Source organism: Gavia stellata, chromosome 14, assembly GCF_030936135.1.
Source record: "Gavia stellata isolate bGavSte3 chromosome 14, bGavSte3.hap2, whole genome shotgun sequence".
Lineage (NCBI taxonomy): Eukaryota > Metazoa > Chordata > Aves > Gaviiformes > Gaviidae > Gavia > Gavia stellata.
In genome coordinates, this window is record NC_082607.1 from 22,721,640 (window position 1) to 22,748,630 (window position 26,991).

Below are 26,991 nucleotides of genomic sequence, written 5' to 3' on the forward strand. Positions count from 1 at the left end.
TCTGTCATTTTAAGTCACATTTATTACAGAAGTCCCCCTGTACTACAGGAACCTGTAATTCTTCTGATCTTGCTCCGAGATCCTTACATTGACATGGATTCTGCCATTCATACAGAGGCCACCATCAGACTTGCTTTCAGTGACATCGAATTGGTCAGGTTACTGATGGGCTTTCTACTGATAGAAGAGTGGCTTTCCAAAATTATTTTGCAATTTGGAGACCAGTTTGAAGATCTTCAGCTTGCAGGGAAAGGTAAGCTAAATTGTAGGTATGGTGTGTCCCACACCAAGCAATTCCTCTAATCTCATTTTTATTAGTCACTCACCATTTAGGCAGCTAAAGTCTACCACAATAAATTCCTATCAACAAAACAGTGAAATCTTGTGTAATGCGGATGAAAATTACATTTTGTCTGGGAAACGTTTGAGAAAAAAACAATTTATTGTGCCATTTTTACTGAGTGAAGGATGGGAGGGAGCATTACTAGACACCCACACTGCTAAGCTCCTGGAATATGAGTGCTGAAGGGGAATATGAGTGTTGAAAAGGGAGCCTCGTTTACAGCCGTTATAAAGAAAATGGTGCCAAAAATACATTGAGGTGGTGGGTTTAGATACAATTCAATAACCAGTTCCAGTCAGTATGCACAGAGTCCTGCCCAGATGCTGGATTCTGTCATTTTGTAAGCAGGCAGCATAATTCATGTGTGTGGGCAAGTCCATTGCTGGTGCACTGATACTAAGGTCAGTTGAATGACACCAGGCATGAATTTGGCCTTCAGAGTTTGTTTTTCTCACTTTAATGATACTCAGCAAATAGCTGTCTCAAGAAATAGCCTTAGGGAACACAGATTTTGCCCATATTTTAGAATTTTGACTGTCACAAATAGATTCTGAAGTATCTTCCCAGAGAAGAAAAATTTAAAAGTAGCTTAATTCAGGGAATATGAGGCTGCTGAGAAGCACGAAAGCAGAACTGGGTACGGGCTCCTGCAAGCTTTACTTTAACCCTTGGAACTGTCCTTATTCTAAAGGGCCCTTCAGTGGAAATTTTTTAAAGTGAGTTTAGATATCATAAGGTGGTGTCAGGGTCCTTATGTGATGAGTTGCTGCATCATTATAATTACAGCCTCTGCTAAGAGACCCGGTATTATGCAACTAATGAGTTTCCCCTGAAGGTTTGGAAAACACCTCATGGAAAAAATCCATACCATTTCTTACACCTTTTTCTGCTGACATCCCCTGGACAACGATGATGATCTTAGTGCCATGCATCTGGGTCAAGCGCAGTGGTTCCTAACACCTGGTTGCCGATGCCGTACTGCGGTTGTGTCTTCCACGTCATAGGACATCAAGACAAAACACAATTAGTTCATCCCTTGTGCTACCGAAGGAGTCGCAGGACTAGCACAACATGTGCTGCCTGTGAGGTGATGCTGCTAAAGTAATTAAAAAATCCAGCCTAGCCCCTGATCTCCCCTTCAAAAGGTTTTACACCCCAGAGGAGGTTGTGACTACAAACAGGCACCAAGCAATCTGCATGCAGGGACCATCCCTCTCCTCTGCTAAATTCAGTGCAATCAAATGGAGCAACTCAGGTGTCGCTGGTATTTTTAGACTCCCCAGTTGTGTTGCTTTGCTTTAGATGAATGATCTGCTAGCCATGCTGTGATGGGGCTGTGGGACAGCACCTCCAACCTGCTTAGAGCTGGAAGGTTTTTAGTTAATTAAAGCATCACTTGCAGAGACGGAAAATCACTAAGGAGATGTGAGGTAAGGAAATGTTCAGTAGAGTGGTTTTTTTTTCCCTTTGCAGTTGCTGTGGCTAGATGTTTTTAATGGAAAGAAAACAAAATGTCATCATAACAACTCCAATGAAATTGCCTGACACGTATGTCCACTTCCAGCGGAGTTTAGGAAGCTAACTGATGAACACCTAGTTTCATCTGGTTTGTTGCTCTTGGAACTGAACTGAATACTTTCAGAACAAATAGTTCATACAGTGAAGTTTCTTCTCTTTTGTAGTGTATAGCTAGGACCAAGTTGTGATGTTTCTCAGATGCATTGTTTTTTTCAAAATTATTCTACAAGATACTTCTTGCTTATTGCCTTGCAATTTGAGCTGCACTTCTTGTTTTTTAATGGCCTTATCATTAAGTGGCATTGTTTCTACCCCCTGAATAGAAGCACTCTCCCTGAACATCACAAGGCATGCTTGGATGAAATTTACTTGCTGCCTGAACTTGAGAAAACAGATATAAATCTGACTTTTGCAAAGAGCTGGGCTACTGAGAACTCACTTGCATGAACATTCATGGAATGGGACCGTGAGAAAAGCCCGAGCAAGGCCAAAGCAGATGTGTTTACAGTTTCAAACAAATCTCTGTAGATGATGTTTTGCAGTATGTGCCTATCTCTGTTTGTGAAGAATAAAGCCCCTCAGTCTTCAAACATCACAGATCCTGGGCTTCCCTAAGGACACGGAGCTATTCTCCCTCGCCCTGCTGTCTAGTGGGAAAGCTGTTTCCTGGAACTTTTTTTAAGAGCTTCCATTGCACACTGGGCTCCCAGCTGGATTAAGGCTCTGCATGGCTGAATCAATGACTGAGAGCTGGGTATGGTTGTCTTCCCCTTGGCATTGCGCTAGGTTAGCCGAGGGCTAAATTTGGCTGGCTGTCTTGCTACATCTGGAAACAGGTAGGGGCACTGAGACCTTTTATAGAATAGAAAAAAAGAGATCCTACTGAATTAGATCCAAAGCAGAGCAGTTACTTTGTAAGGATCTGACGGGTACTCTTCCTCTAGTATAAGACATGATCTAACAAAATGCAAGTGATCTAGTGCATTAAAATAGGTATGGCGGAGAGACTGAATAGAATATTCTTTGCAATACTAACATGTTTCCGGGTCTTAAACTCTGTTTAGCACACAAAGCTCTGACCCAGTCACGCTTGTTAGTGGTGGCAAATTTATTCCTAACTGTTTTTCTTTGATGAAACAGAGTTGTTCTTTTATTGAGACAGGACTCAATCCATAGTGACAAAGGGTGGATTATCTGCCTCTCAGCAAGCTATTGAAACCTATCAGAGTGAAGTCGGATGTGGGTTTAGGAAAGCTATTGAAAACATGCCAAGAACTGTATAATACAGGGAAGGAGAGCAGGCATGGTACTTAAATGCAGCATGATACTAGGATGTTAGCAGCATCTGGAGAACTGAGATGGTGTTTGGCAAATGACAGAAAGGGATATAATTCAGGACTGGAGCCAAACTCAAGCTTTACTTGGCTGCAGACAGATTCTCCTCTGGGATTGTCCCCTGCCATACTTAGAAAATTGTTTTCTCCCATTTGTAATGAAGCTCAAATTTCACTATCTATGCATGCACTATGTAAGCATCGTCTTTTTAGTGACAAAATTACCTAGACCTTTTCCCGAGGCCCAGCTTTTATTCAAGGGTAAACAGAGGGGCTTTTGGAGATAGCTTCTTGTTAGAGATCAAATTAAGGAGGGATGTCCCTAGAGCTTGCAGTGGAAAAAATACTTTAGGATTCTTCTGTGCTGTCTCTCTGAGAGCCTCCTTCTGTATGTTGTGCATATCTGTGGATTTGACTCTATTGTTTAATTACAGTTCTGATCATCTTACTCATGCTTCATTTCCCACTGTAAATAAAAAGAATTTTAGGCTGCACTTTGCTTTTTTCTTCCAAGTGGCTGCATAAATTTGCCCTTTTTAAAAAAGTGACTGATTATTTTATTGTGAAATCATGCGCTCATCTAGTCAACATTATCGAGTCGAGTCATCGCATTGTCAGGGAAGGGACCCTAGGGAACAAAGATGAACAATTGCAGGTTATTTGTCACCAGCCGTGTGCGGAGTGCTTAAATTCACTGAGTGATAGCAAATGACAACAAGATGACTTTGTACTTACACATTCAAAGTATAATATAGTCTGGTGAAATCTTTGGTGGTTTTAGGTATAGGGACACTGGCAAACTTCAAGGGAAGGCAAACTGAATGTATGTTTTTCCTTCTGTCTCTAAGGACAGCCATCTCATACCTTCTTCCAGTGGGGCTCCCTGATCTTTCTGAAGTCAGCTGCCCATAAGCCATGTTTGCCTGTTGCAGTGTGCACTGGTTCTAATTTGCAATGACGTGCTTTGTTAGGTTACATTTCCAAGGAGTATCATCCCAGAACTTCCATGCCGTCTCTGTCCACTGCTGACAGGGTCAAAATGGCTTCCAGAAATAAGCTGGAAAAAATGTTGGAGAAGGGTGAAGGGGTAGGGAGGGAAATAAGGATCTTGGCAACAGCAGTTTCCCCAGGGCTAGGCACGACAATGGCTCCCATCCTCTCTCCACTCTCTGCTGTCCTTCATCTAGATCTGCCTGAGAATTTGCAAACACCAGTACCAGCCCACGTAGAGTACTCCAGCACTGGAGGAATGCTCACATCCATCCATACCAGATACCACCACACTGGTTTTATGTGGCCTGGACAGTCTTGTTCCAACAGTCACAGCCCCATGTGAATGGATTGGCTGATTTTATTCTTGTGCACCCTGCACCCATAGGAACCCTTAAGGCCAAGCACATTGCTCTGTAATGTGCTGTGTTCAGCAAAAATAGTATGTGGTTGTCTAATAAAGTACTTCACAGAATCACAGGATCACAGAATCGTTAAGGTTGGAAAAGACCTGTAAGATCATCAAGTCCAACCATCACCCCAACCCCACCATGCCCACTAAAACATGTCCCACAGTGCCACGTCCACACGTTCCTTGAACACCTCCAGGGATGGTGACTCCACCACCTCCCTGGGCAGCCTCTTCCAGTGCTTCACCACTCTCTCCGTAAAGACATTTTTCCTAATATCCAGCCTGAACCTCCCCTGGCGCAACTTGAGGCCATTTCCTCTCATTCTATCACTTGCCACTTGGGAGAAGAGACCAACACCCACCTCACCACAACCCCCTTTCAGGTAGTTGTAGAGAGCGATGAGGTCTCCCCTCAGCCTCCTCTTCTCCAGACTGAACAACCCCAGCTCCCTCAGCCGCTCCTCATCAGACTTGTGCTCCAGACCCCTCACCAGCTTCATTGCCCTTCTCTGGACACGCTCCAGCACCTCAATGTCCTTCTTGGAGTGAGGGGCCCAAAACTGAACACAGGATTCAAGGACACTCTAAAAGCAAACTTGACAGAGGGCAATTTGTCCAGCAACTCTTTGTGCTCTTAGCTACCAAGAAGTAGTGACAAAGTCCATAGTGTGAAGAAGCACAGGCCTCTTTCATGCCCTTGGACAAAAAACCCATGCAAGGTGAAGAAAACAGCAGCCAGCTGGCTCACACTTGTACTGTCACTGGAAATCGTAGAACAGAAAGCGTTTATCAGATATAGGTCTGCACTGTTATTTGCAAACCCATCACGTTTACTATCCACTGCTGGTCTGGCACTATCGTCCTCAACTCAAGATGACAAATCGATTTGAAAACCCCATTGCATCACCCACCCACAAGCAGAACCTTGTTGCCCCTGGGTAATGTCATTCCAGTTCGTAAGAACTGGTTTATACTTATATTGTCAGAAAATAAACACTTACTAACAACTCCCATTTCTCACTTTTCCCGTGCTTTCTCTTCAAAATGAAATCTCAGAAGGGAAACACAATTGCTACCCAGATAGTTCCACTTAGGGAACTTTGGCACACGTGTCCCACTATTTACCAAGCCCTGACTGAGCCAACCTTTGCTGAAGAGGCAGGAACGCCGGTAACTTCCTGCAGTAAAAGCTTCAGAAGAAGTGGGTGCTCACATCAGCGATCGCTATGTTAGCAGCGGGTTGAATGTGTAAGATACCTGCCTAGGCAAATAGAAAAGAATATGGAGAAAGAGTCACAAAAGAAAGTCCTTGGGGTTTTTTTTAATCTTAGTAAGATACATAACAGAAAATTTAGCGTGACATTTAAAGGTAGAATTCTTCTTCTTTACAGTTAATATAATCTGTGCAACTACTACTTTGTCATGCTTATGAGACCATATGCCTTCTAGAAGAAGACAGAGACTATAATGTAGTCTGTATCAACAAAATATAGCTGGCTTAGAACTTAATTAGCCTTGACAGACCAGCAAGCACGTACCTGACCCAACACTGCAAAGCAAATTCTTCCCATTTTTTTTTCAGTAGAAATCTTTCCTCTTTCTTTTTTCTCTCTTCTGCTGAACCCAAGCTAGATACTTCAAAGGCCACAGCAATTCAATTGCTCATCAGCAGAGCAAGCCTAGGTCTAGAGCTCATATTTAATTTTCCTGGACCATCTTAGCTTAGTCAATTCTCTACAAGGTTTAAACAAAAAACAAAAAGATGCAGCAAAGCAGAAAAAAATGACCTTTCAGCCCATGGATGAAGATTTTAACTGAAGAACAAAACAAAGTTGAGGAAAAATCCAATAAAGTTTCTTTTCATATGGATGAAAAGCAGCTTTTTATTTTGTTCAGATTTCAGGATCTGTATAATAGCTAGTCTGTAACATTTGTTTCACTTAACATTCCGAAAGCCAAAAGCCCCCTAAGCCAGTCCATTGATCAGTTATTCCTAGCACACTACAGGGTACACTGTGCACCGTGAACTACGCCACGCACATCTTTAGTGAATGAAGCTCAGGAGTCTTGGAGGAAAGGAATATCATCATTTTGGAAACAAAACGGTACTGAGTGAAGAAAAAAAAATCATAAAACTTAAATCCTCTTACTAAGACGTTCAACATCATATGTGACACTGATGCTCCTTCTTTCTTTCTTCATCAACCCCCCTTTCACAAGATCGTGCATGTACAAAACAGAACTAATCAGTTTGTACCTTAGCCGTGGATTTCTCTTTTCACCTCTTTATTCACAAAACACATAATTACCTCCCTCATAAATACTTCAACGCTCAGTACATCGCGTATGCTAGACAGAATCTACCCCTTTATGGCTTTGGGAGCTATTTCGAAATTACCTGTTCCTAAGAAATTCCCTTGCAGGGAGAACTTCATGTTTCTCATTCCAGCAAGAAATTCAGTCCAGCAAGAAATGCTTTGGTAACATTTATAATTTGCTACCAATGACTCTGTATTTTGTAACATTAAACAAAATACTTTGCTGAACAAAAGGTTTAGTCTGCCTAGGCTATTTGTGTACAAGATTGCAAAAGATTCCAAATGATCCTCCTTCCTACAATTCCTCCAGCAGTCCTTGTGCAATCTCATGGAAACATCCCAGCAGGGGAAATAAATAAATCTGTGTAAGAATTTATACTGAGCTCTCATTAAACCACAGATATTTGCCCAGCCGAGGTCTTATTCGATCTTATTATTTGTTTTCCAAATGGAAACCTGAAGTTTTTCTTTTGCCTACGTAAATGGTGACCCAGTATAATCTTAAGAAAATAAATTATCTATATATTTCAGATGTCACTCCTTTCATTGAGAGTCCATGAATGAAACTGTGTCAATGTCATTTAGACTTTTACTACCATTTCTCCTGTTGAGACTATGGGGAAATTTTGAAGTCCTTTCTCCCTTCTTACTTTTTTTTAATTCTCAGAAAAGCTTCTGTAGTGGTCTGTATTGCTTTTCTTCTAAGCAGCTTTCTGAGTTATTCACAACCTCTTAAGGAAATAAGAGTTTAGTAACCAAAGTAACCAGAGTTACCTTAGTTTATCCTGTTTAATCTGTTAGTCATGCTTCTGTCTCTAGTTCTGCCATAGTTAATTTATTGCTTAACAGTACGCAGGCAGACTTCTGTCTCCAGATGACAGCCACACACGTCCACTCACATCCATATGCTGGAGGCACTGCCTTGCCATGAAGGCACACATGCATCGTCCTTGTGTTCCTTCTCACCTGTGTTTTAGGACACATGGATCCCCTGATAGGAAGCTTGGGAGCAAGCTGGATCCCACAGTGTGTCTGCAGCCACTGGCCACAGATGCAGCTTTCAGAAGTAGAGGTGCCACTGGGAGCACAGAAATGAGCACGCTGGGCCTGGATGAACCTTAATGCCATGCACAAAGCTGGTGGCACTGGCTCTGACTGATGGCAATTAACCTGCCTGGGGTATCTCCCAGACATGAAAACTCCGAGCTTCTCAACTTCCAGGCTGCTCAGGCAGACCAGCCTATGTTATTTCCATCCTGACCACATTTTCAAGATCTTCAGCTTTACTTTTAGGGTAGCAAACAAAAATGAAATTTGAGATGTCAATGCTAATCACGTGCCTCCGGGATCTGGAGCAGTAGGTGTGCAGTAGTCTTTGTGAGTTCAGGTGACCCTGGTGGCACTTTATGCACGGTCTGGCTGCTGCCACGCAGCCATAATGAAAAGGTGATCATGTTATCCCAGCGGCCACAGCCACCTCCACCCACTTCTCCTTCACTCCCCAGTTTGGGCAGGTGTGACACAGCCCCCTCGGCTGCCACTCCTGGCTATGCCCCTCCCATGCAGAGGGACATAATGTCAGCACCCAATCTTCCGAATTCTATTCTGCGTTTCCTGTTAATTTACTGTGTGTGTAAGGCATTCAGTCTCTGTATCAGTTATTCTGCTTGTAAAATAGAATAACAGAAAAAAAAAGGTTGGAAGGCACCTCTGGAGGGCATCTAGTCCAACCTCCCGTTCAAGGGAAGACCAACTTCAATTAAGCTAAGTATAATAATTACCTACATTAGAAAGTCTGGAGAGATGCAAGAGGAAGGAAAAGTCTACAGAAGATTAGCCTTGCTGTTGAACCTCAGAATCCTAAAGCTGATATTCCCTTTAGTAATTCTATTATTTCCGTTAGTGTGAATAATTTCTTACTCTCCTTGTACTCTCCTATTATATCTTTATTTTTTAATATGCACATTTGTGGATTTTATCTGTTGATTGCTTTTGGTTATGAGACTTCAGAGCAATTTAAAGACAGAGAGGAAGAACATCAGTTCTTAAAAAAATGGTACAGCAATACATCAATGTGTTACAGTGACAGTTTAATATGCATGATGAGTATGAAGCTGAGCTGCCATCCTTCCTATAAGGCCATTAGCTATGCTTCCACAGAGAGTATCAGGTTGGACAACGCTGGGTTTACCAATAACTAAGATTATATTGCAACTTGGAAGTCAATAAACATAGCTGTTGTCTTGGCTGCCGATCTTCTGACAACCAGCAATTTTTCTCAGTCGCTGTGCGTATCAAACTTCATCTATCATACTTAGGATTACTAGCAGAGCACTAGGCAACATGCTATAGGAAACAATCGTGTGCTGGAAAGATGTTCTACCAGAGCTCTTTTGTTTGAAGTTAGTTGGATTTTATTATGATTTTCTTTTCTTGAACCCTCTCTCCTCTGCTATGGCCAAGGAGGGATGTGCATAGAGGATCAGCTTCCTGATCCTGGGCTAGCCACATCTCCAGAGGTTGCTGGAGTTATTTCAGGCCACCAAAGGCTGCTGGAGCTATTTCAGTTACCTGTAAGGGATGCCAGCCCCCAGAGAAGTGCCAGCCACCCACCAACAGCTGGAGGTAGAATAGGAGCCACTCTGTCGGCTCTAAAATGGATGGGGATGTCTTTCTGCTTCCTGCTCCTCTGACTTCAGGGTCATATGGAGAGAATAAAGTGAATTTTGTGGTCCAGCCTGAGCTTTTGTTGTGAGACAGATTATCAATTGTGTGTTTCAATTAGTAAAACTAAAAGCCTCAAGTTCAGTTTAACTGCCTGAATCAAAAGAGAAACTGGCGAGTGGAGGTTTTATAGAAGTGCTGTTTGTGTCAGAAATGCCATCAGTGTTTTTCAGTTTCGTGTTCAGAACACGCTCTGTGTCAGAGGCAGAGCGCAAGCTGCCCCCACACAGTTCTGCAAACTCAACCCTGACTTGCAACAGCCCTTATTTCAGTCTCAAGGCTCAACAGTGCACTGCAGTCCTGCCCTAACATGTCATCAGCCCTTACTGCCAATACCCTCTTCTGCAGAGTGTGCCAATCACAACGCGTCGTTCCATTCGGTGACACTTCTGCATCTGGGAAAATGTCACCCAGCTGAGATTAAAAAATTAATTCATATATAACATATGCCTCGCTTGAGCAGCTGAGGATTGCTTCTTTAGTCTTACAGTTCTGCTTGTCTCTGCCATGTCTTCCTGTTCCTGTCCCACCAGATTGTCTATGCAGCAGGTTATTTCTGCCTAACATTACAGCAGATCTCATGAATTTGCTACAATACCAAAGTGGAACTCTACTGTGAAAAGTGACTCTGTAAAATAAACCAACAAATAAAATCTCATCCTAGAGTTCTATCTTCATTAAGTGTCAGTAAGTCCATATCACACTTGCCTAGGTAACAAGTCAAGGGAGGGACTCACCCCACGGCTATTTCTGCACACTCAGCCCAGACACTAATAATTAATGAAGATATGCAGACCAAATAGTGCCCTTTAATTCAAATGTGCAACCTTGCTGCTTTCAGTGGGACTCTGGGAATATGATCGATGGCTTGATCTGAAAACAAGGGAATTGCACTGCTGGTTTTGCAGTTGAAATTCATGTAATACATACGTTGATATCATGCAAGAGAAAACAGGCTCCAGCTTGGTGTTGCCTAGCTTTGTTCTTTCTAGACGGCTAACAGGAGGAAAAGGTAGTAAAATTTGCTGTTGCTGCTAATGGGACAGGTGAATACATATGGCAAATGGAAAAAAAGGGCTATTTTTATATTCTCTGTCAAAGAAATAAAAGATTTTAGGCCAAATCTTCAGCCGATGATTAATCAAGTCAAAAAGTCTTATTTCAGGTGAGGAACTGGCCCTTAAAATTTTTCCTTGGTTGGTATAAGGGATCTTGAAAAAGGCCTTAGAAGACTCTTAAAGTTGGTTAAGAATAGAAAGAAATGCTTTAGCATGACCAAAAGCTACAAGCAGTCTGTGCATTCTGAAAATACCCTGGGGGTCGACCACTTCCCTTCGCAGCATCTCACAGCAAGGGTGCAGCTGGAATGGAAAATGGGGCTGTTTCTCTCCAATTACCTCCATGTCTGTGCTGGGGCTTTGTGGCCACACTGTTGAATTCTGCCCACATACAACATCTCTCCTTCCAAGGAGGAAGCTAAAAGTAAAGGCAAATGTTATCAGCTATGTGTATTCCACTCTTCCCTTAGGACACCCGGGGAGTACAGGGGTCTCTGCACTTGCAAGGGGCTGCCTCGGGCGGTGGTTCCTCAGTCACTGGCACCTTCTGGTGGAAGAGAACACGGGGAGGATTTTATTGCTTAGACCCAAGCTCAGAGTTGTTTTCTTTGAGAGAAGAGGCGTATCTTTTCAGGCTTCTGCCATGTTGTTGCTGGTCTGTCCACTGAAGTGCCAAGCCACTGCTTGCACCTGTCCTATTTACCTTGACGTTGCGCTGGGTTGTGTCTTGGGAGAGGTAAGGATGCTTACTAGTTCTGTAAACCAAACAAGGCCTAATATCTCCTCAGAGTATGCAAAAGCCTTATCGGTTATGGTGGCAATTGATACACACTCATTCAGGGTGAAAACACATACCTGCTTAAGAGAGGTCTTCTGCAAGGCTTGATGTTCAAGAAAGCTACACTGATTTCTAGCTTTGGCTGCTGGCTCCTGGAGAAGGAGATTTTCACCAGGAAGGACTGCTTGCCACATTCCTTCCTGTCCCTGGCAGCACTTCATTCGTCATCATCCCTAACACCAAGAAGAGAGCTCTGCAGAGATCTCTATGCGGGTCTCCATGTTTCTCTAATTTCTCTGCTGTGTGGTGAAACTCCATCAATGGTATTGTCATTTAAGTTGTGGGCAATCAGGAGTTGGTAGCAGGGACTGGGCATAGGACCGGCCCTGGCCAAGTGCTAAAATTACTGCACAAGCATCCTGCGAGACTCGATGACAAGTATTTTTCAGACTTGGGGGGCAACTGGAAGTTATCGGTAGAAGGCACTGAAGAGATATTCAGCCAAGCACGTCACCAGCTCAAGCCAAAGTGATAGCTAAGGTAAGCTCTGGCTTAGTGAGACCCACGCTTGGCAGCACACACTTGATGCGTGTGGCACTTTACTAACGACTGGCAATGTTATAAACCTTTGCTGACGTGGCTGCTCTCCCCGAGGCTGTGGCTGAGGCATGATACGCCAGCAAAACTACGATGTGAGTGAACATATCCAGGTATCAATTAGATCGTATGGGGCAAAAGGATCAGCGATGAGATATCGTAGTGAAAGTGCAGTTTTGTAACCCACAACCAGTTCCTAGTGCATCCTAAGAGTATTCCCTGATGGAATGGATGACCTATTGTAGAACTGGCCTAATAGCCTGAGTTAACCCTTCCGGACGACACCTCTCAGATGGCTGGAAAATGAAGGGCAACAGCCCAGAATACGGGTTAAACTTCAAAGCCACTCTTTAAATTGCTACCCTTTTTTTGCTCACTGATTATTTTGCATTATATCTGAGATCAGTCGGGAAGAAGAGAAAGATGTTGAGCAGGAGACTAAAGTAACACATGACAGAACTGTTCGATGTTTTAATGTCTGGGGGATTTAGTCCCTTATCTCTGACGCCAGCTGGGGCGAATGAAAGACTTTTCTTGGCATTAGATGAAAATTAAAACATCACTTATAAGAAGTAATGGTCAAGCTGAAAGAGGTTCAGAGGATCACCTTGAGGTTTGGCTTTGATTAAGTATCCAGAAATACCAATGCCTCTTTAAATGATCTGAGCCTCTTGGTAATGAACGGGGCAGGGAGAACACCCTGTTTCTCTGGCATTTTCCATTTTCCCTGGGCATAGAAGGATAGCAAAATGCAGCCACTTTGCTTTCTTTTCTACTCAGAAATCATTCAGAGAGGCTCTTATTTTATGGCCATGGAGCAGAAATGTAAAATCGTAAAAATACTAAGTGAACTGAACTTCTTTAAATTTCTAGAAAGGCTCGGGTTCTGAGGGCAACAGTTTGGTTTACTGTTTATCTTCTTCAAGTATTTCCCCTTGCCTAAACTCCAAGTGATCAGTTTTATTGTACATGCCAGTGCTTGAGGGTCAGTGCACTTCCCAGCTGCCTTCCCTCCCCGATCTATTAGCGCCGTGCAGAACTCATTGCTTTGTGTTCACATGGGTGTTGTCAGGACATTTTAGACCTCTGGGGCCAAGTTCATCCCATACACAACTTTGAGGGAAATGGAGAGAACGGCATCAGAAAAAGATTTGATCCCTGTTGTATCACACGGTTTTGTATCCTGTTGAGTTCCAATTTTATTACAGTCTGCATGGCAGAGCTGTAATTTGAAACTGAAGCAACAAACAACATTCAGCTTCACAGGGTTTGCTCACACATTGTTCTGGGAGAAATCCGGACAAACAGCCTGGAGGTAGGGAGATCTGCAGCCTGTGCTCACAGGCGTTACCTCCAGGGTCTTCCCTTGTTCCCCGAGGCATAGTTTCATGGTGTACAATTGGAGGCATCCACACCCGTTATTGCAGATTACCCCTGTGCTGTGGCGTGATGACTCTTGCCAGTGCAATCACAAAGAAAAAGGATTCAAATGAGGGATTGTGGCAGGTGGTCCCCAAACCACAAGCCAGCAAAGATAAGGCCAATCCCACAGTGAACGTATGAGTGGCACATGGTCTGCCAGCAAATTCAAAGCAGCGGTAAGTGACTGATGGCATATAAGGTTTCTCTCAAGTGTCAGAGCAATTACAGAACTGCCAAGCAGATCACAACTTGTGTCTGCAGAATGTAAGAAAGTGTCAAGAGAGACAATCACAAGAGACATCAAAGTAATTTCAAGAAAGAAACAAGCAGTAACCAGAAAGCACTATGAAGACTTGTACCAAGAAATAGGAGAATGAATCTTGCAATGGACATCTAAATCCCTGCTTAATTTAATCCCCAATACAGTGCCTACAGTCTAAATACAGCACTGGGACTGACCTGTTCTAGGTCAGTCATCACGTGCCTCAATTGTCTTCTGAAAACCCTTAGGTGACGTGTTTTTGAAAGGATTGATTCTTTGCTGGTTTGCATGTTTTCTCTGTGTCCGTATTCCTTTCTCTGGGACTGACTGAAATCTGGAACTTAGAGCTATTGGGTCCCAAACCTCCATTTACTACATCGCCTTGCTCCTATAGAAATTTAAAAAGGAAAGCAATTTAGAAAGGCATCTACCTTATCCCATCTTCTTTTCTTAATGTAACTGTGAAGGCTGTGTTCCTGCATGAAATTATCTAGTAATTTTCTTGTCTTTATTTTCAGTGTTTCAAGTGCTCTTAGGAGAAGCACTGCCAGACTTTCAACATATTGTTATGGTTATCACCTTGATAAATATAACCCTGTTCTGTCTGCTTACCCCTCTCTTTGAGTCTTCCCTGCTGACTCCTTATTCTCTTTCCTATCAAGCATAAATTTTTTTTTCCTTATTTTCAGCACCTCCACAGCCTTTTCCTCAACCAGTTTCCAAAATGTTCATGACTAGTCTTCACCTTTTCTACTATCTCTCAATCGTTATGAAAACGTTCATTCCAAGTCCCTGCTAGTCCATAGAAAGCCTCCAGCTTGTTAAAACTTCAGTGATAAGGCTAAGGTTTTTTTGCACTTTCCATTGTCCTGTTTAAGAGAAGGTCCTTGTAACGAAATACTCACAAAGCTAGCTCCTCCTCAAAGGCACGCTCTGCTGCACTGACTCAACAATTGTCGCTCACGAGTAAGCTGACCTCACTGCTGATCCGTAGTACCGCTGTTTCATTGTATGTCTCCTCAGTCACAATGCCTCACGTGAAGACTATTAACAACTTAGGGCAGAAACTGTTTCTGCATTATTTTATACAGCACCTTGCACAGTTTCCTTGGCTGACAGTTAGGTAACACAGACACAGAAATACAAATGAAATTGCTGTTCCACAGCCTAACAGACACCCTGTCAGGACTTATTCCTGACCATGCTCTGATGAACCCAAATGCCTGCAAAGACCTTCAGTTAAGCTTACGAAGCATGATTCAAGCTGTTATGATACTTCTCAGTGACTTGACTTCAGTTCAGATATAAACACCAAGCCTCTGATAGCAGTCTTTTATACTTAGCTACTGCAGAAAAATTCAACAGAAAATAATAGGAGCCCAAGGGGCCAGATATTCATCCAAGTCAGAGCTGGAGATTTTAAGAGCAGGTTTTCCTGAGATTTCCAGCATTTCAGACTTCTAATCCTTTCAACTTTGAAGCAGCTGCATCTCAAAAAAGAAAGAAAAACTTACAGCTAACTACATAAAAAAAAAAATCCAGACTTGTTTGAACTCCAAACACATTGTGATTCGAGTTGGCAATGAAAGTTTGGCTTAACTCTTACTGTATTTGATTCTTTGGTTCCATCTGCAACGGCAGCGTTGTTCAGCACCGCCCGGGCCTGATCTTTACACAGCCGGGGCTCACCCTGATCTTTACACAGGCTGCGGCAGCTCCTGCTGACTCCCAGAGAAGCTACAAGGACTCGTCCCCTCTTGAAAATCAGGCCTATTGTATATGAACAATCAAGGGCATTCAGGCTGAACAACCCTTCAAAAAGCACACCTCAGTAAATCACCATCTCAATAAGTTCTGCCAGTCTCTTTTCTAGTAACCCCTTGCAATAGGTGGTTTGTCTTCTTAGGTGGAGAGGGCCATGGGACTGTCCAGCTTTTTGCTGACATGAAGAGGAGGCTCACTGGAGAGGGAAGAGCCCAGCAGGGAACACATGAACACCTAACTTCCTCCCTCAGAAGACTTCTCTTGTGGTAGAAAAGTGCAGAAATGAGGCTAGCTCTTCAGGAAGGAGAAAACAGACATGTAGTTGGGAGGAGGAAAGAAGGAATAACACCAGGAGTGAAGGGGCTGTCAAAGTCTAACTCCAGGAAAATTTAAGACCTGGATTTTTACTGAAGTCTGTTGGAAATTTCTGGTTCAGTCAAAAAATAATGCCCAAAAAAAGGACTAATGGTGTTAAATCCACTGACGTGAGCCACCTCTGTCCCATTCTCTTTGCTGAGGAAGGTGAACAGTACTGACTGGTTTTAATATTTCTTGGGTTTGTTTTTAAAGAGCTGGCAACCTATCAAACCAGAATACAGGCTCCGTTTAGAGTTTTGTGACTAGGCAAGTCATTACAGGTGGATCGGGTGGGACTGTGAGCATTAGAAACACACAAAACCTGTTGTAACTGTACAGATAGATCAAAGATAGAGGTGCCTTCTGTTTCATGCACCTCTCAAAGCAGAATGCTAACATGTTTGTTGTCTTTTTTTCTTTCTTTTTTTGCTTGTGGAAGCTTTGCAAACATATCTGAAATTGACATTCAGCTAAATCTGCAGCTCACTTAACTGCCTAAAAAAAAGAAAAAAAGGAAGTACCTTGGAGAGCTCCCCAGCCCTACGGCGAGCTGGCTGCTCCAGCCAGCACCCTCCGCTCCTAATGCTCCACACTGCCCACTCTGGCATCATTCTCATCTGCACTCATGTTGATAAATTAAAGCCACGCATCAGCAGGACGCTGCTTATATGAGCACACAGCACTACAGCCGACCAACAGGCTCCTAATAAGCAGTAACTGTTTCTATATAAAACATGCAGAGATTGTGTCCCTTTTTAAACTAATAAGCTTACAGGTCTGCTAGTTTTCTTCTGCAGAGGCTGGGTACACTTTTACAGATATTAGTGTTGTTGATTCTCTAGTCTGTTTTCACCTAAAACCTCGCCAAAACATTTAAAGAACAGATGAAGTCATGCAAGCCTACATTACAAAGAGCTATTGTCTCAGTAACATACAGACACCTTGGTACCACATCACAAAAGAAAACCTGACACCAGGTTTAAATCTGTATCTTCAGAAAACAGTTGATGCTGCAGCTTTCGCTCTTCGTTATATTAAACACTCGAGTAATTATTAGTTTCTCCAGTAGTTTCCTCACTACAATGGCAGAGCTAAGCAAGTATCCACAGCATGCCCCCCGGTTCAGGGATGACACCCCTTCACTAATCAACCTCCAGTAATGATGTGCAGAGAAAGATGTGTGCTTGCCCATCACCCTGGCACATGGGCCTCCTGGCTCTATCTTGAATTACTGTCTTTTATTTCATGCATTCTTCACTTCCTTAATTATAACATAATAAAGCAATACTACCATAATTACTAACAAAGGGACTCTTGTTAAAGAACGAATCTCCAGTTAGCTGCAGGGAGCTACCTGTCTGCATTATACAGAGCCAGAATGAGGAGGCTGCTCTACAGGACTCTCACTTGCTAGCACCAGCCTGTGTGCCAGGAGCAGCTCCCTGCTGCTGCGTTGTACGAATGTGAGTAGAGAGTCAGGCCTCAACAGCTTAGTGAGAACAGAACTGCTCAGTGGTATGAGACAGCACTGCTTTTCAGACCCATGAGGCTCACGGTTTGGGCTCAGAAATCCCCCAGCGAAACTTGCCTAGCCAGTCTTTGTCTCCAGCCAGTGGGCTCCTCCACTCCATCCCAGCTGCCTCAGGCAGCCGGTCCCCACCTCTTCCCTCTAAATCACAATCATCAATCCTTCCTGAGTCGTGGCTCCTCCCGTGATTCTTCTGCCCTGTCAGTCCCAGTCTCCCTCTTCCCCTGAACTCCTCATCCATGGGGGACTACATCTGCGTGGACAGCACAGGGTGAGGCAGGCAGAAGTACCCAAGCCCCTAAATAGCTTTAAAGCAGCCATCTCAGGTAGCAGTCGCTTTCTAGCTTATGCTGAACTCCATGATGCTCCAGCTAGTTTTCTCTTTCTGGCACCACAAGCAGTCCCCCAGGTCTCCAGAGCGCTACTCCCCTTCCTACATGTCTTGACTCAGTCTTCCGTACCAGGCTCCCCATTCACACCATGATTCAGTCTCATAAGTCTGGTTCCCTGCTTACTCTCTCCCCGGCTTTTTCCTTGTTTCCTTGCTTAGACAGGTCAGATTCTTGTTTTCTTTGCCTTCGAGCCTCTCTCAGTTCAACATTCACACTCAACTAGCTCCTTCCCTCTTGTGTTAATCTTTCAATGTGCATAAAGGCAGCAGGGAGATCAGGGAGAAGGAGGTTGCTGTATGCTTTGTGGTTAAGCGGAAACCTTCATTCTCCGAGGCTCTCCGGCCAGCACCACACATCCACACTCCACCCTCGCGTGTTGAAACATTCAGAGGAATAATGAGTTACAGACACCACCCCCCCAGCCTTGCAGCTAACAGCTGGAGGCAGGTGGCATTGATGATGCACGTTAAACATGGTAAAAATGAAGTATATGGAGTGCCTGGCTATCTATCATAGAATATTTGCATAATTTCTTATAGGCAGCATTTACTCAAGAGCCACGCTCCTGAAATGCAAAGAACTAAGTTACTGTAGGGCATTCTCTTTGTGCCTCCCATATTTCCCTGTATTTAGGGCTGGTCCTGGCCAGTGCCAGCACCCAGCACAGCCCTGACTGACCTGATGCCAGAGGGAAACAGCACACACGTCATCGGAGAGAACTGATCAGCACCTTACAGGATCTGACCACTGGACTGCAGGCTCCCATTAGCAGAGAGGGATTAGTTCTTCCCTTGTTTCTTTTTCTGTATTGAATGTTCACTTGGCATTAAGAAATGACAAGAATATACCTGAAACCCGGTGGCAGAGTTCAATCTTCAATGTTACAGAAGATTGTAAAATATTGATACTGAACACTGGTACTGCAGGGAAGGCAAAGCAGCTGCAAATCAGGAAGTTTCCAGTTTGTGCTTTCTGCTTAGAATAACAGGAATTTTTAATCATCTTGCTGCGCATATAAAATTCACGAGGGGAAATGTACATTTCCCTAAATAAGAAACACAACCCTCACACGGACAAAAAGACTTCTCTCTAAGGGCTATTTCCATGGTAACTTGTAAATTCAAAGCTCAAGCTGTTTTGGCTGCAGGGATACTCAGAAAAGGTAACAAGACTGATTGTTGTTGTTAACAATGGGAAACCATCATTGCTGTCCTCTCATGCAAAATAAGCTGGATTGTTTTTGCTTAAAACTTCCCCAAAGCTAGCAAAGAGTAAACATGAAAAATTTCACCCTGGCAGGTGAAAGACTAAGAAAGCTGAGAGTGACTGAACATGAGGAATTAGAATAGAAACTTATTCATGATTTACCCGTGTAGTTCACAACCAGCATCCCAATATATCCATGTAGCCCTCTTTAGCCTGTCAAAATTCAAAGTGGGTCACAAGTTCTGTAAGCATATACAATTTTTATACACAATGACATTAATCTGCTTCTGCAGCAGTGAAGTGGACATCACAGGACAGAACAGTCTATGACAAAATGAAGATGAGAGATTTTGAATTGGGAAACAATGCTTCCTGTAACACACACAAACACACACACAGACCCTAAACAGGAACTCTGCATTTAGTTTCCAAGAATTTATCCCTGCTAAGGGAGGTAGTGTAATCCTATGCAGGAAAAAATAATACACGACCATGTTGTTAAAGGTAGCATATATGCAGAGAGAGGAAATCATGTAAGGGCAGCCATCATTCAAAGTGTTAATGCAATGAACAACTTTAGGCATTTCTTAGCATTTGAATACCTGACTTAGCAGGTGTCTTTATACTCTTAATGGGGAAGATGGGAGGAAATAATTGCATCCCGTTATCTTTACTGAGGTACATTGCTAAACACAGGCTTAAAGCCTGTCTGAGGCTGCTTTTTCCCATAACAACAACTAATAAAAGTTAGTATTTAGTCTGGTCTAATAGTGCTGAGGTTGAATGTGTGAATAAACTAGAATCTGCTTTAAGGCAAATATAGCTTTGGGCTTAAAGTATCACTTCAGTGCTTTGGGACTCCAATCCAAGATAGCATGTCACTCACCTCTGGCTGTCTTTTAAAGGGTGTTGGGGCTGCTCAGTATTTTCGAGATCGTGCCCATGGATTTACAGGATTAGGTCCTACGCAGTCAGCCAACCTTACACTTGCAAAGCTGAAATGCAGCGGGGCAAAATGCATATCTCAACGTGCTGAGCAGCATTTGGAAAGGTCTCTAGTTCTAAGCAGAGATTTCATTTAACATTTCTGAATCCAAGGATCTCTTTAACCATGTTTGCCAAAAAGCCAATTAAAAAATGATACATGAAAGGTGACTGACTGGCAAAGGTGATGAGCGCTGATGTCTTTGGCAGATTGAAATATGACACAACTGAACCTATGAAACAGCTAATAAAGCATAAATGTGCAAGCTGTTATTTAATATTAAAAAAAAATCATCAGAAGGGAGGTAATTTTGTGCAAATGTTTCTAGATGTTTGCATCATTGGACAGCCTCCCTCTACAATCAATGGCAACACTCCTAAAAAATTGTGTGGGAACCAGCTTTTGTGTACACTCAAGAATACATTTTGGAGTCTTCAAGCAAGCTGCAAATAGTGCTACAAATGACCAGGATATTGGTCCAAAAGATGTTGCCCGAACTCCCTGCTCTTCAAAGTGCTCAGTTAGCAACAGATTTCTTCCTCACTGCAGTTAAGCACAGGCTAACGAAGCTTCAGACATGGATCCTGTTAATATAGCAAGTAGTTAGACTCGCAAGGGGACTAAGAAAGCCCACATTTTTAGTTCAAAGATGAAGAGGTCACTACCGCTCCTGTGCTGCTACGGGGTCTTTGTAACACTGTAGGATTTTCCTGTGTAGGTGAAACTTCTAAGATCTTAAAATAGGCATTTTTGACCCCCGAAACACACTTTTTAATTCATGGATTGCACTACGTGTAGGGAAAGCACAAGTGCAAAAGACCCTTTAAAATGTTCAGCCTCTAGGTTTCCAACCATGGAGACAGAAATTAGACCAACTTAGAGCTTTCAAAATTAATTTCTCCTACATTTTCAGATTAAAACCTTCTTCTTTGTATTTATGTAATTGATTATCCATGTTAAACAAGGTAAAAATTGTCACCAGTTTGTACCAATTACACTTTAGAGCCCACTAGAAGCTGGTTATCCCTGTTATTTTCTTTCTGCTCTGGAAATTTTACTTCTCACTTGTCATCATGTGTTGTCCCCAGCTCAGTCCCCAGCCTCCCACCTCTGACACTTCAGCTACTGACAAGTCCCTGAAGGAATGAAGCTTTGGTACCAGGAGAGCCCTGGTTTTTCTGTGTCCCGCACTCCTTAGCCTTGCCGGTCGAAATGCCCCACCATGAGTGTGAGATGTGCCATCCCCAGCAGGAACCACTGGCTGCTCCCTGCAGGAATGAGGGAGAGAAATGAGGAAGGTGGAGCTGGAGTAGCTGCAAATGGTTTTCAATTAGTGGGTCCTTCTTTGTTGCTGTAAGGAGAGGGGATTAGAGGCAGATCAGGGGCCAAGAGATAAAGCCTCCTGAAATAGGAGCTGAGGCAGTGCCTTGGTGGGCAGGGGGTGGTCGGGGAGCGCTGCTCTCTGCGGCTGCCTGGGGTGGTGCGTGCCTTGCCTTTAAAAACAGAAGGGGGGAGAAAAAGGAGGGCAGTGTGGGCCAAGTGGCTAGAGGGGAGACACCCTGCGTGGCCCACCATGGCAAGGGGGCTTCTCTGTGCCCTAGTGCTGCTGCTGGCCCTGCGATGCACCCCTGGGCAGGCGGGGGAGTACTGCCACGGCTGGGCGGGCAGCCCGCAGCGCTGGCACCGCGGCTTCCAGTGCCCCGAGCGCTACGATGGCCCCGAGGCCACGCTGTGCTGCGGGACCTGCAGCCTGCGCTACTGCTGCTCCTCCAGAGAGGCCCGCCTGGACCAGGGCCGGTGCCCTGGTGACCAGCAGCAGCCCAGCCCCAGGCCTCCGGTGCCAGGTAAGCTCCCGTGCCTCTAGCAGATGGGGAGGGGGGCTTTCTTCTTCGCATCCCCTGTGGCAACCTTCCCTCGGTGGCATCAGCCAGATCCTTCCTCTGCTGCTCTGCCCTTCAGAGCTCCAAGCTGGAACCATTGCAGCAGAAAGGCCTGGAGCCCTGGCACGGTGCTTATTTTGGTGGCTGCACCGGCCAGAGCCACTCCGCTCCCTTCACTGGGAAGAGGGAGTGACCTGGGGCTTCACTCAAAAGACTTCTCTGTCAGTCCTACTCTTAGAAAAACCTCTAAGCTACTAACAAAGTGATCAAAACGTCAAAAACCTTTGATGTTTTGACACCTTTGACACCTTGGTGGAACATGTGTGTTGCTAATGGGTTCTGTTAATGCATGTGGATGCCTCTAAGTAATGTATTTAGCAAGTTCTGGCTTGTAAAAATGCCTGCAGCCCTCAAACCCAGATTCCATAGGCAACCCAACGGCAGTTTAGGTACTAACTGTAAAACTCAGTTACAAGTCTAAATTTCTACGTAATCACACCCAGATGATCAGTAGCTGTGACACCTGAGTACTGGAACAGCTCTTGCAAGGATATTAATGGCAGATGCTGTAGGACTGACTGGTCCGACCCTTTTTCCATAGCAATTGCCAGTTTCTAATCTTCTTGCTGCATCAAGAGAAGAGTTGAGAGTAAAACTACTCTGGCCTGCTCCCCGGTGCATGCATGTCTTAAGGAATGAAGAACAGAATATAACCTAGAATACCCCGTGGATGAACGGTTTGCTAATGTCACTCTTCCATTTTCAGTGCCTGTGTACCTGCCGTTCCTTCTTGTTGGGTCTGTATTTGTGGCATTTGTTGTTGGCGGTGCCTGTGTTGGAATTTGCTGCTGCAAATGCTTAAAATCCCAGGATGAGGGGCAGCAAAGTGGACTCGCACCTGGCCAGACTTGGCTACTAGAACCTGATCTTCCTTCTCGCCTCTCCAGTTCCAGTTCTGCCACCAGAAGCTCACTGAGTAGTGGTCCTCAGACCAGCAACATCTGCATGACTCTAGCTCCATCCCTTCCTATTATTGGGTTGGCTGAAGATGCTCGGTTCTTAAGTCCTCCACCTACCAGTGGACAACTCTTGCACCCTTCACGCGCTAACCACAGAATGGTGACTGATCATACCGCAATAATGGCTCCAGCATCTTTCCTTAAAAGAACAATTTATGGACACAGTGCCAACGCATCCCCTCTTGGGGTACCACAGGGTGACCAAATGATGTACTCGGGAGTTCATGTCTGAGAAGACGACACACCAGCATACAGCCTGAACTGGATGCTACTTCACTATTATAAGAAGTTCTTTGGGACTGAAACGAGGACTTTAAAATGTTTGACACTATTAGGAAGTGCATAAATTTTGGCTTTTTACAGCTCTGAAGATGACGTTTTAGAACTTCTTTTAGGTTCTTGGTTTTTTTAACTTGTATTATTTTAATGCTATTGAAAAAGGCAAGCTTCTGCGGCCTGTATACCTGTTCAAGGAATGACTGAAACTGTAGAAATGAGTTTCACCCTTCCCTGGTCCTTTCAAGCTGCCATACCATGCTCTAGGGGACATGTCAGAGGACTTGGTTCCAATTTCTGTAGCTGTGTCACTTTGCAGTAATTTAGGACAGGGAGGTGCCTTAGTGGAATTACTGTGGACACTTGCAGTCTGTAAAGCACAGGAAGGGTGTACTTAATCTACACACTTCTACCAGTAAACTGATGCACAAGGGTAAAACATTGCCTGTGACTCACCTGCCCCGATGACCTGTCAGTTAAGCGGTGCTGCTAAAGCAGCAACTTCTAGCCCTACTTTCAGTAAAATGTACGTTTAGTACAGATCCTGGGGGAAGGTAATAAAACAACGTATGTGTTGCTTCTTCTCTTCCCATGGCTTAGTGGTCTTTTTTTCTTCCTTTACATAACTGGACACTTCAAATGGATTTGGAATCATGGGGTAAGGTAAGAACAAAATAAGACTCCAATCAGTTTTCTGAGAATAAGCTGGAAAAGCTTGCCTACTTCGACTCCTTGTTAAGATGCATGCTGCCTGACTGCAGCCATCCCCTTCACAGCAGGACACTGATAGGAAGAAGTTGTCAAAATACACTACTCACTGCTGGAGTGTTTTAACACCTCCTCACAGCACAGAAACCTGAGTGATTATCCTGTGAAGGCATGTTAAAAGGACTCCACAGGTGTTACCAGTAGGAGCAGGGGCCAAAGCTTAAAAATCTTGTGTGTATAAGAAGTAAATGCTAAAGCCTTTCCCGTAGTGCCTATCAAAAAGAAAACTGGTACAATAAAGATGCTTGGAGACTGCTCTTACAAGTCCATGGGACTAATATACTTTGTTAACAAATGTATGACCTTACACTACTTTATGTATACTTTACTTCAGAACGTTACATCTTCATTCTGCTGAGCAGTATGTCCTATGGTGATGCTTATACTAAGCACGTGTATATCCGAGTGCCCTAGTTTGCAGGGGCAAGGTGATACATTTGGATAACTTCCTGACTCTTTCATGGGTGTGAATCAGAAATTTCACAGAACTTGGCTGACCCAGGGCTGTGACTTACGTTTGCTTCGCCAGTTCCTCTTAAGATTGGAATAAGAATATAAACATGAAAACAGAATACCCTAAAAATAAAAGCTTCCCCAAAATACTGAGACTCGTGTTGTACACTTGGTTTAGTACCGAAAAATAGTAAGTTAAGGCTTCCAGAAATATACTAGCTTGAACTTAAAAGCTTTGTCCTCATTACAGTCAGTGAAAGGCCACTGGGATTTATTGGTAACTATGCCAATGCACAGTACCGCAGCTGGAATGCAGGTTTTTAAAGTTAGGTTTTAAACTGGTATTGCTGAAAGCACTTAGAAAATGGCTTCCTTTTTATAAAGTAACTGTTGTTTGCAGTTGGCTTAGGAAAATCTGTAGCTGAATGGAGTAGTCTATCAAAATTGGCCATTTAACCAGATAATACATTATGACAAAAACTCATCCGTTCAGAGACAAATGAACAAAATCCTTCATGATGCTCTTTGTTCTGGGAAACACAGAGCAACTCGCATCACATTTATGCTGTTAGGAAGATAAATTTTATGCTTAGTGGACTTGGGTATTAGAAATGGAGAATAGGTGGTTTTATCAGCTAGTCTCTCCTTTACTAAAACATGATTATTCTCTACTGTAGATTTCCTGAACTAGAAAGGTAAAGGAATATGTGACCTGACAGTCAGTACACTTAAGCCTCAATCTGTAGTGTATGCAGACCTTCTGTCAACTTCAACAGAAACTGAAAGCTCTCCAGGAGGCAGCTTCAAGATAAGGTTTTAAATTAAATAAGAAACCAGAGAAATAGCCTTCCTGATACCATAAACCAGAAAAGGGTCAAGAGGTTCACGTGTAACCCTGGAGAATTAAAAGGAAAAAAGTTGATCAGAATTGAGGAACAGAAAAGCTAAATGGTTTTGTGAATGCTGCCTTAATTGCTCTCTGGTGAGGATTAGCAGACTGTTTGGAGTCAGCATACCTTCCTCTCCCCCACCTTCCTCTGTGTATTCCCCAACTGAAAAACTGAGACAAAAGGGGGGGAAAAAAAAAGGCAAAGGGGCTTAACTGAGCAGACGCTCTCACTGGCATAGTTAGTATGGGAACAACAGGATTTTCTGGATCCCTATCACAGTATTTTCTATATAGTTAAAACTCATGTTTGCGGCAACAAAGCCAGGTCAAATATTTCAAGGGTTCAATATTTCTTTTCAAAACTGCAAGAGAAAACAAGAAGTAACCAATTTGTTGCACTCCAAGGGCTGGAGAGACGTTTTTCAAAGAACCGTTTGCTTAACATCTTCCACCCAGCACCATTGTAAACTCGGATTACCTCGGTCTCAATTAGCATCTGTATTAAAAGCAGATCAACTCATGCGGGGGACTAAGGAAAAAGCACAGAGTATTTTTTATGTAAATTCTATCCCTTTACTAATTTGAGGGGCCTTGCTACTGAGTTTAGCACATCTTTAGATAGATGGGATATGTTCATGCTAAATCCCCTTTTTCTCCCCTAAACTGCTTTTCCTGGTTCAAGCTAAAGAAGAAGTACTTAGCAGAGACTAATAGTCTACTTACCACCTATTGTACTAGGTGCTTTGCTTTGTTTGCCTAATGATGCCCCCACCACATTCTCCTCAACTTCTAATTAAGATATGATTTGCACTCTTTGCTCTTTATTCCTCAGTAATGACACCGGTGATCTGAATTGTTCTTGATGTATTCTTTCTGGATTTAGGAAGAAAGAACATAAGAGCTAAGAATTGAAAAGGCGAAGAAGACGACAGTTTTAGCCCTCAAAAGCTTGTTACCAGGCTTGCAGAATGGTGTCCATGTGGTTTCTTACAGGCTTGTCTGCACACAGTATTGCCTTGGTTTGAACAGTGGTTTTAATTTTCTTTAGCTTCAATCTGTTCCTAATTGATCTGAGAGAAACCAAAATGTATTTTTGTCCAGATTTTTGGGACAGATTTAACCAAACCAGTTTAAAGCAGGGCAGGTTTCTATGTTGCATATAACCGTGTCTCCACAATATTCCTGTTTCACTCCTTTTGCACTGAATCAATACACAGCGCTGATCAATCCACTCTGCTACTAGAAAATAAAAACAAGGCAACTTAAAGAGCTTTTACTTCTCATGCTATAAAGCCATGGTTTTTAAAGCACTGAATAAAAAGCAACCCCTCTTTCTGAACAGGTAAGTATTTCCAGTTTTCCTTTGGGGAAAACTAAGGAAGGGAGAAGTTGTTCAAGGTCTTTCACCTCTTTCACTCTTTGCCTCTTCCAAGGCCGCACAGTGTATTGGCAAAACTGTGAAGAGATTCCAGCAACCCTGGCTCCATAACTTAGATCAGTCCACCATTGGTATTAACAGTATAACAAATTTCTTTGGCTAAGGACCGTGATCGGTACTTGCCTTGCATTAAGTGACAGATTTGCTTTTATTCAGCATAGCTGCAGTTTTTTAAATGTAAAGGCAGAGTTGACTGTTAAGGGTGCTGTATGTTTTTTTTGTGTTTATGCCAAGGGTTTCACAACTATCTGCAACAGTTCATTCCAATCAAGTCAATTCA

General features: G+C 43.4%; 1 protein-coding gene across 1 annotated transcript in view; it reads left to right on the top strand.

Moving 5' to 3' along the window:
- The first annotated feature begins 21,561 nt into the window (after positions 1-21,561).
- Positions 21,562-26,991, top strand: part of C14H8orf48 (chromosome 14 C8orf48 homolog) — a 50,247-nt gene continuing 44,817 nt past the window's right edge. The window contains 1 exon segment of the mRNA XM_059824587.1: positions 21,562-21,832. Within this exon segment, the coding sequence (XP_059680570.1) occupies positions 21,562-21,832 (271 nt within the window).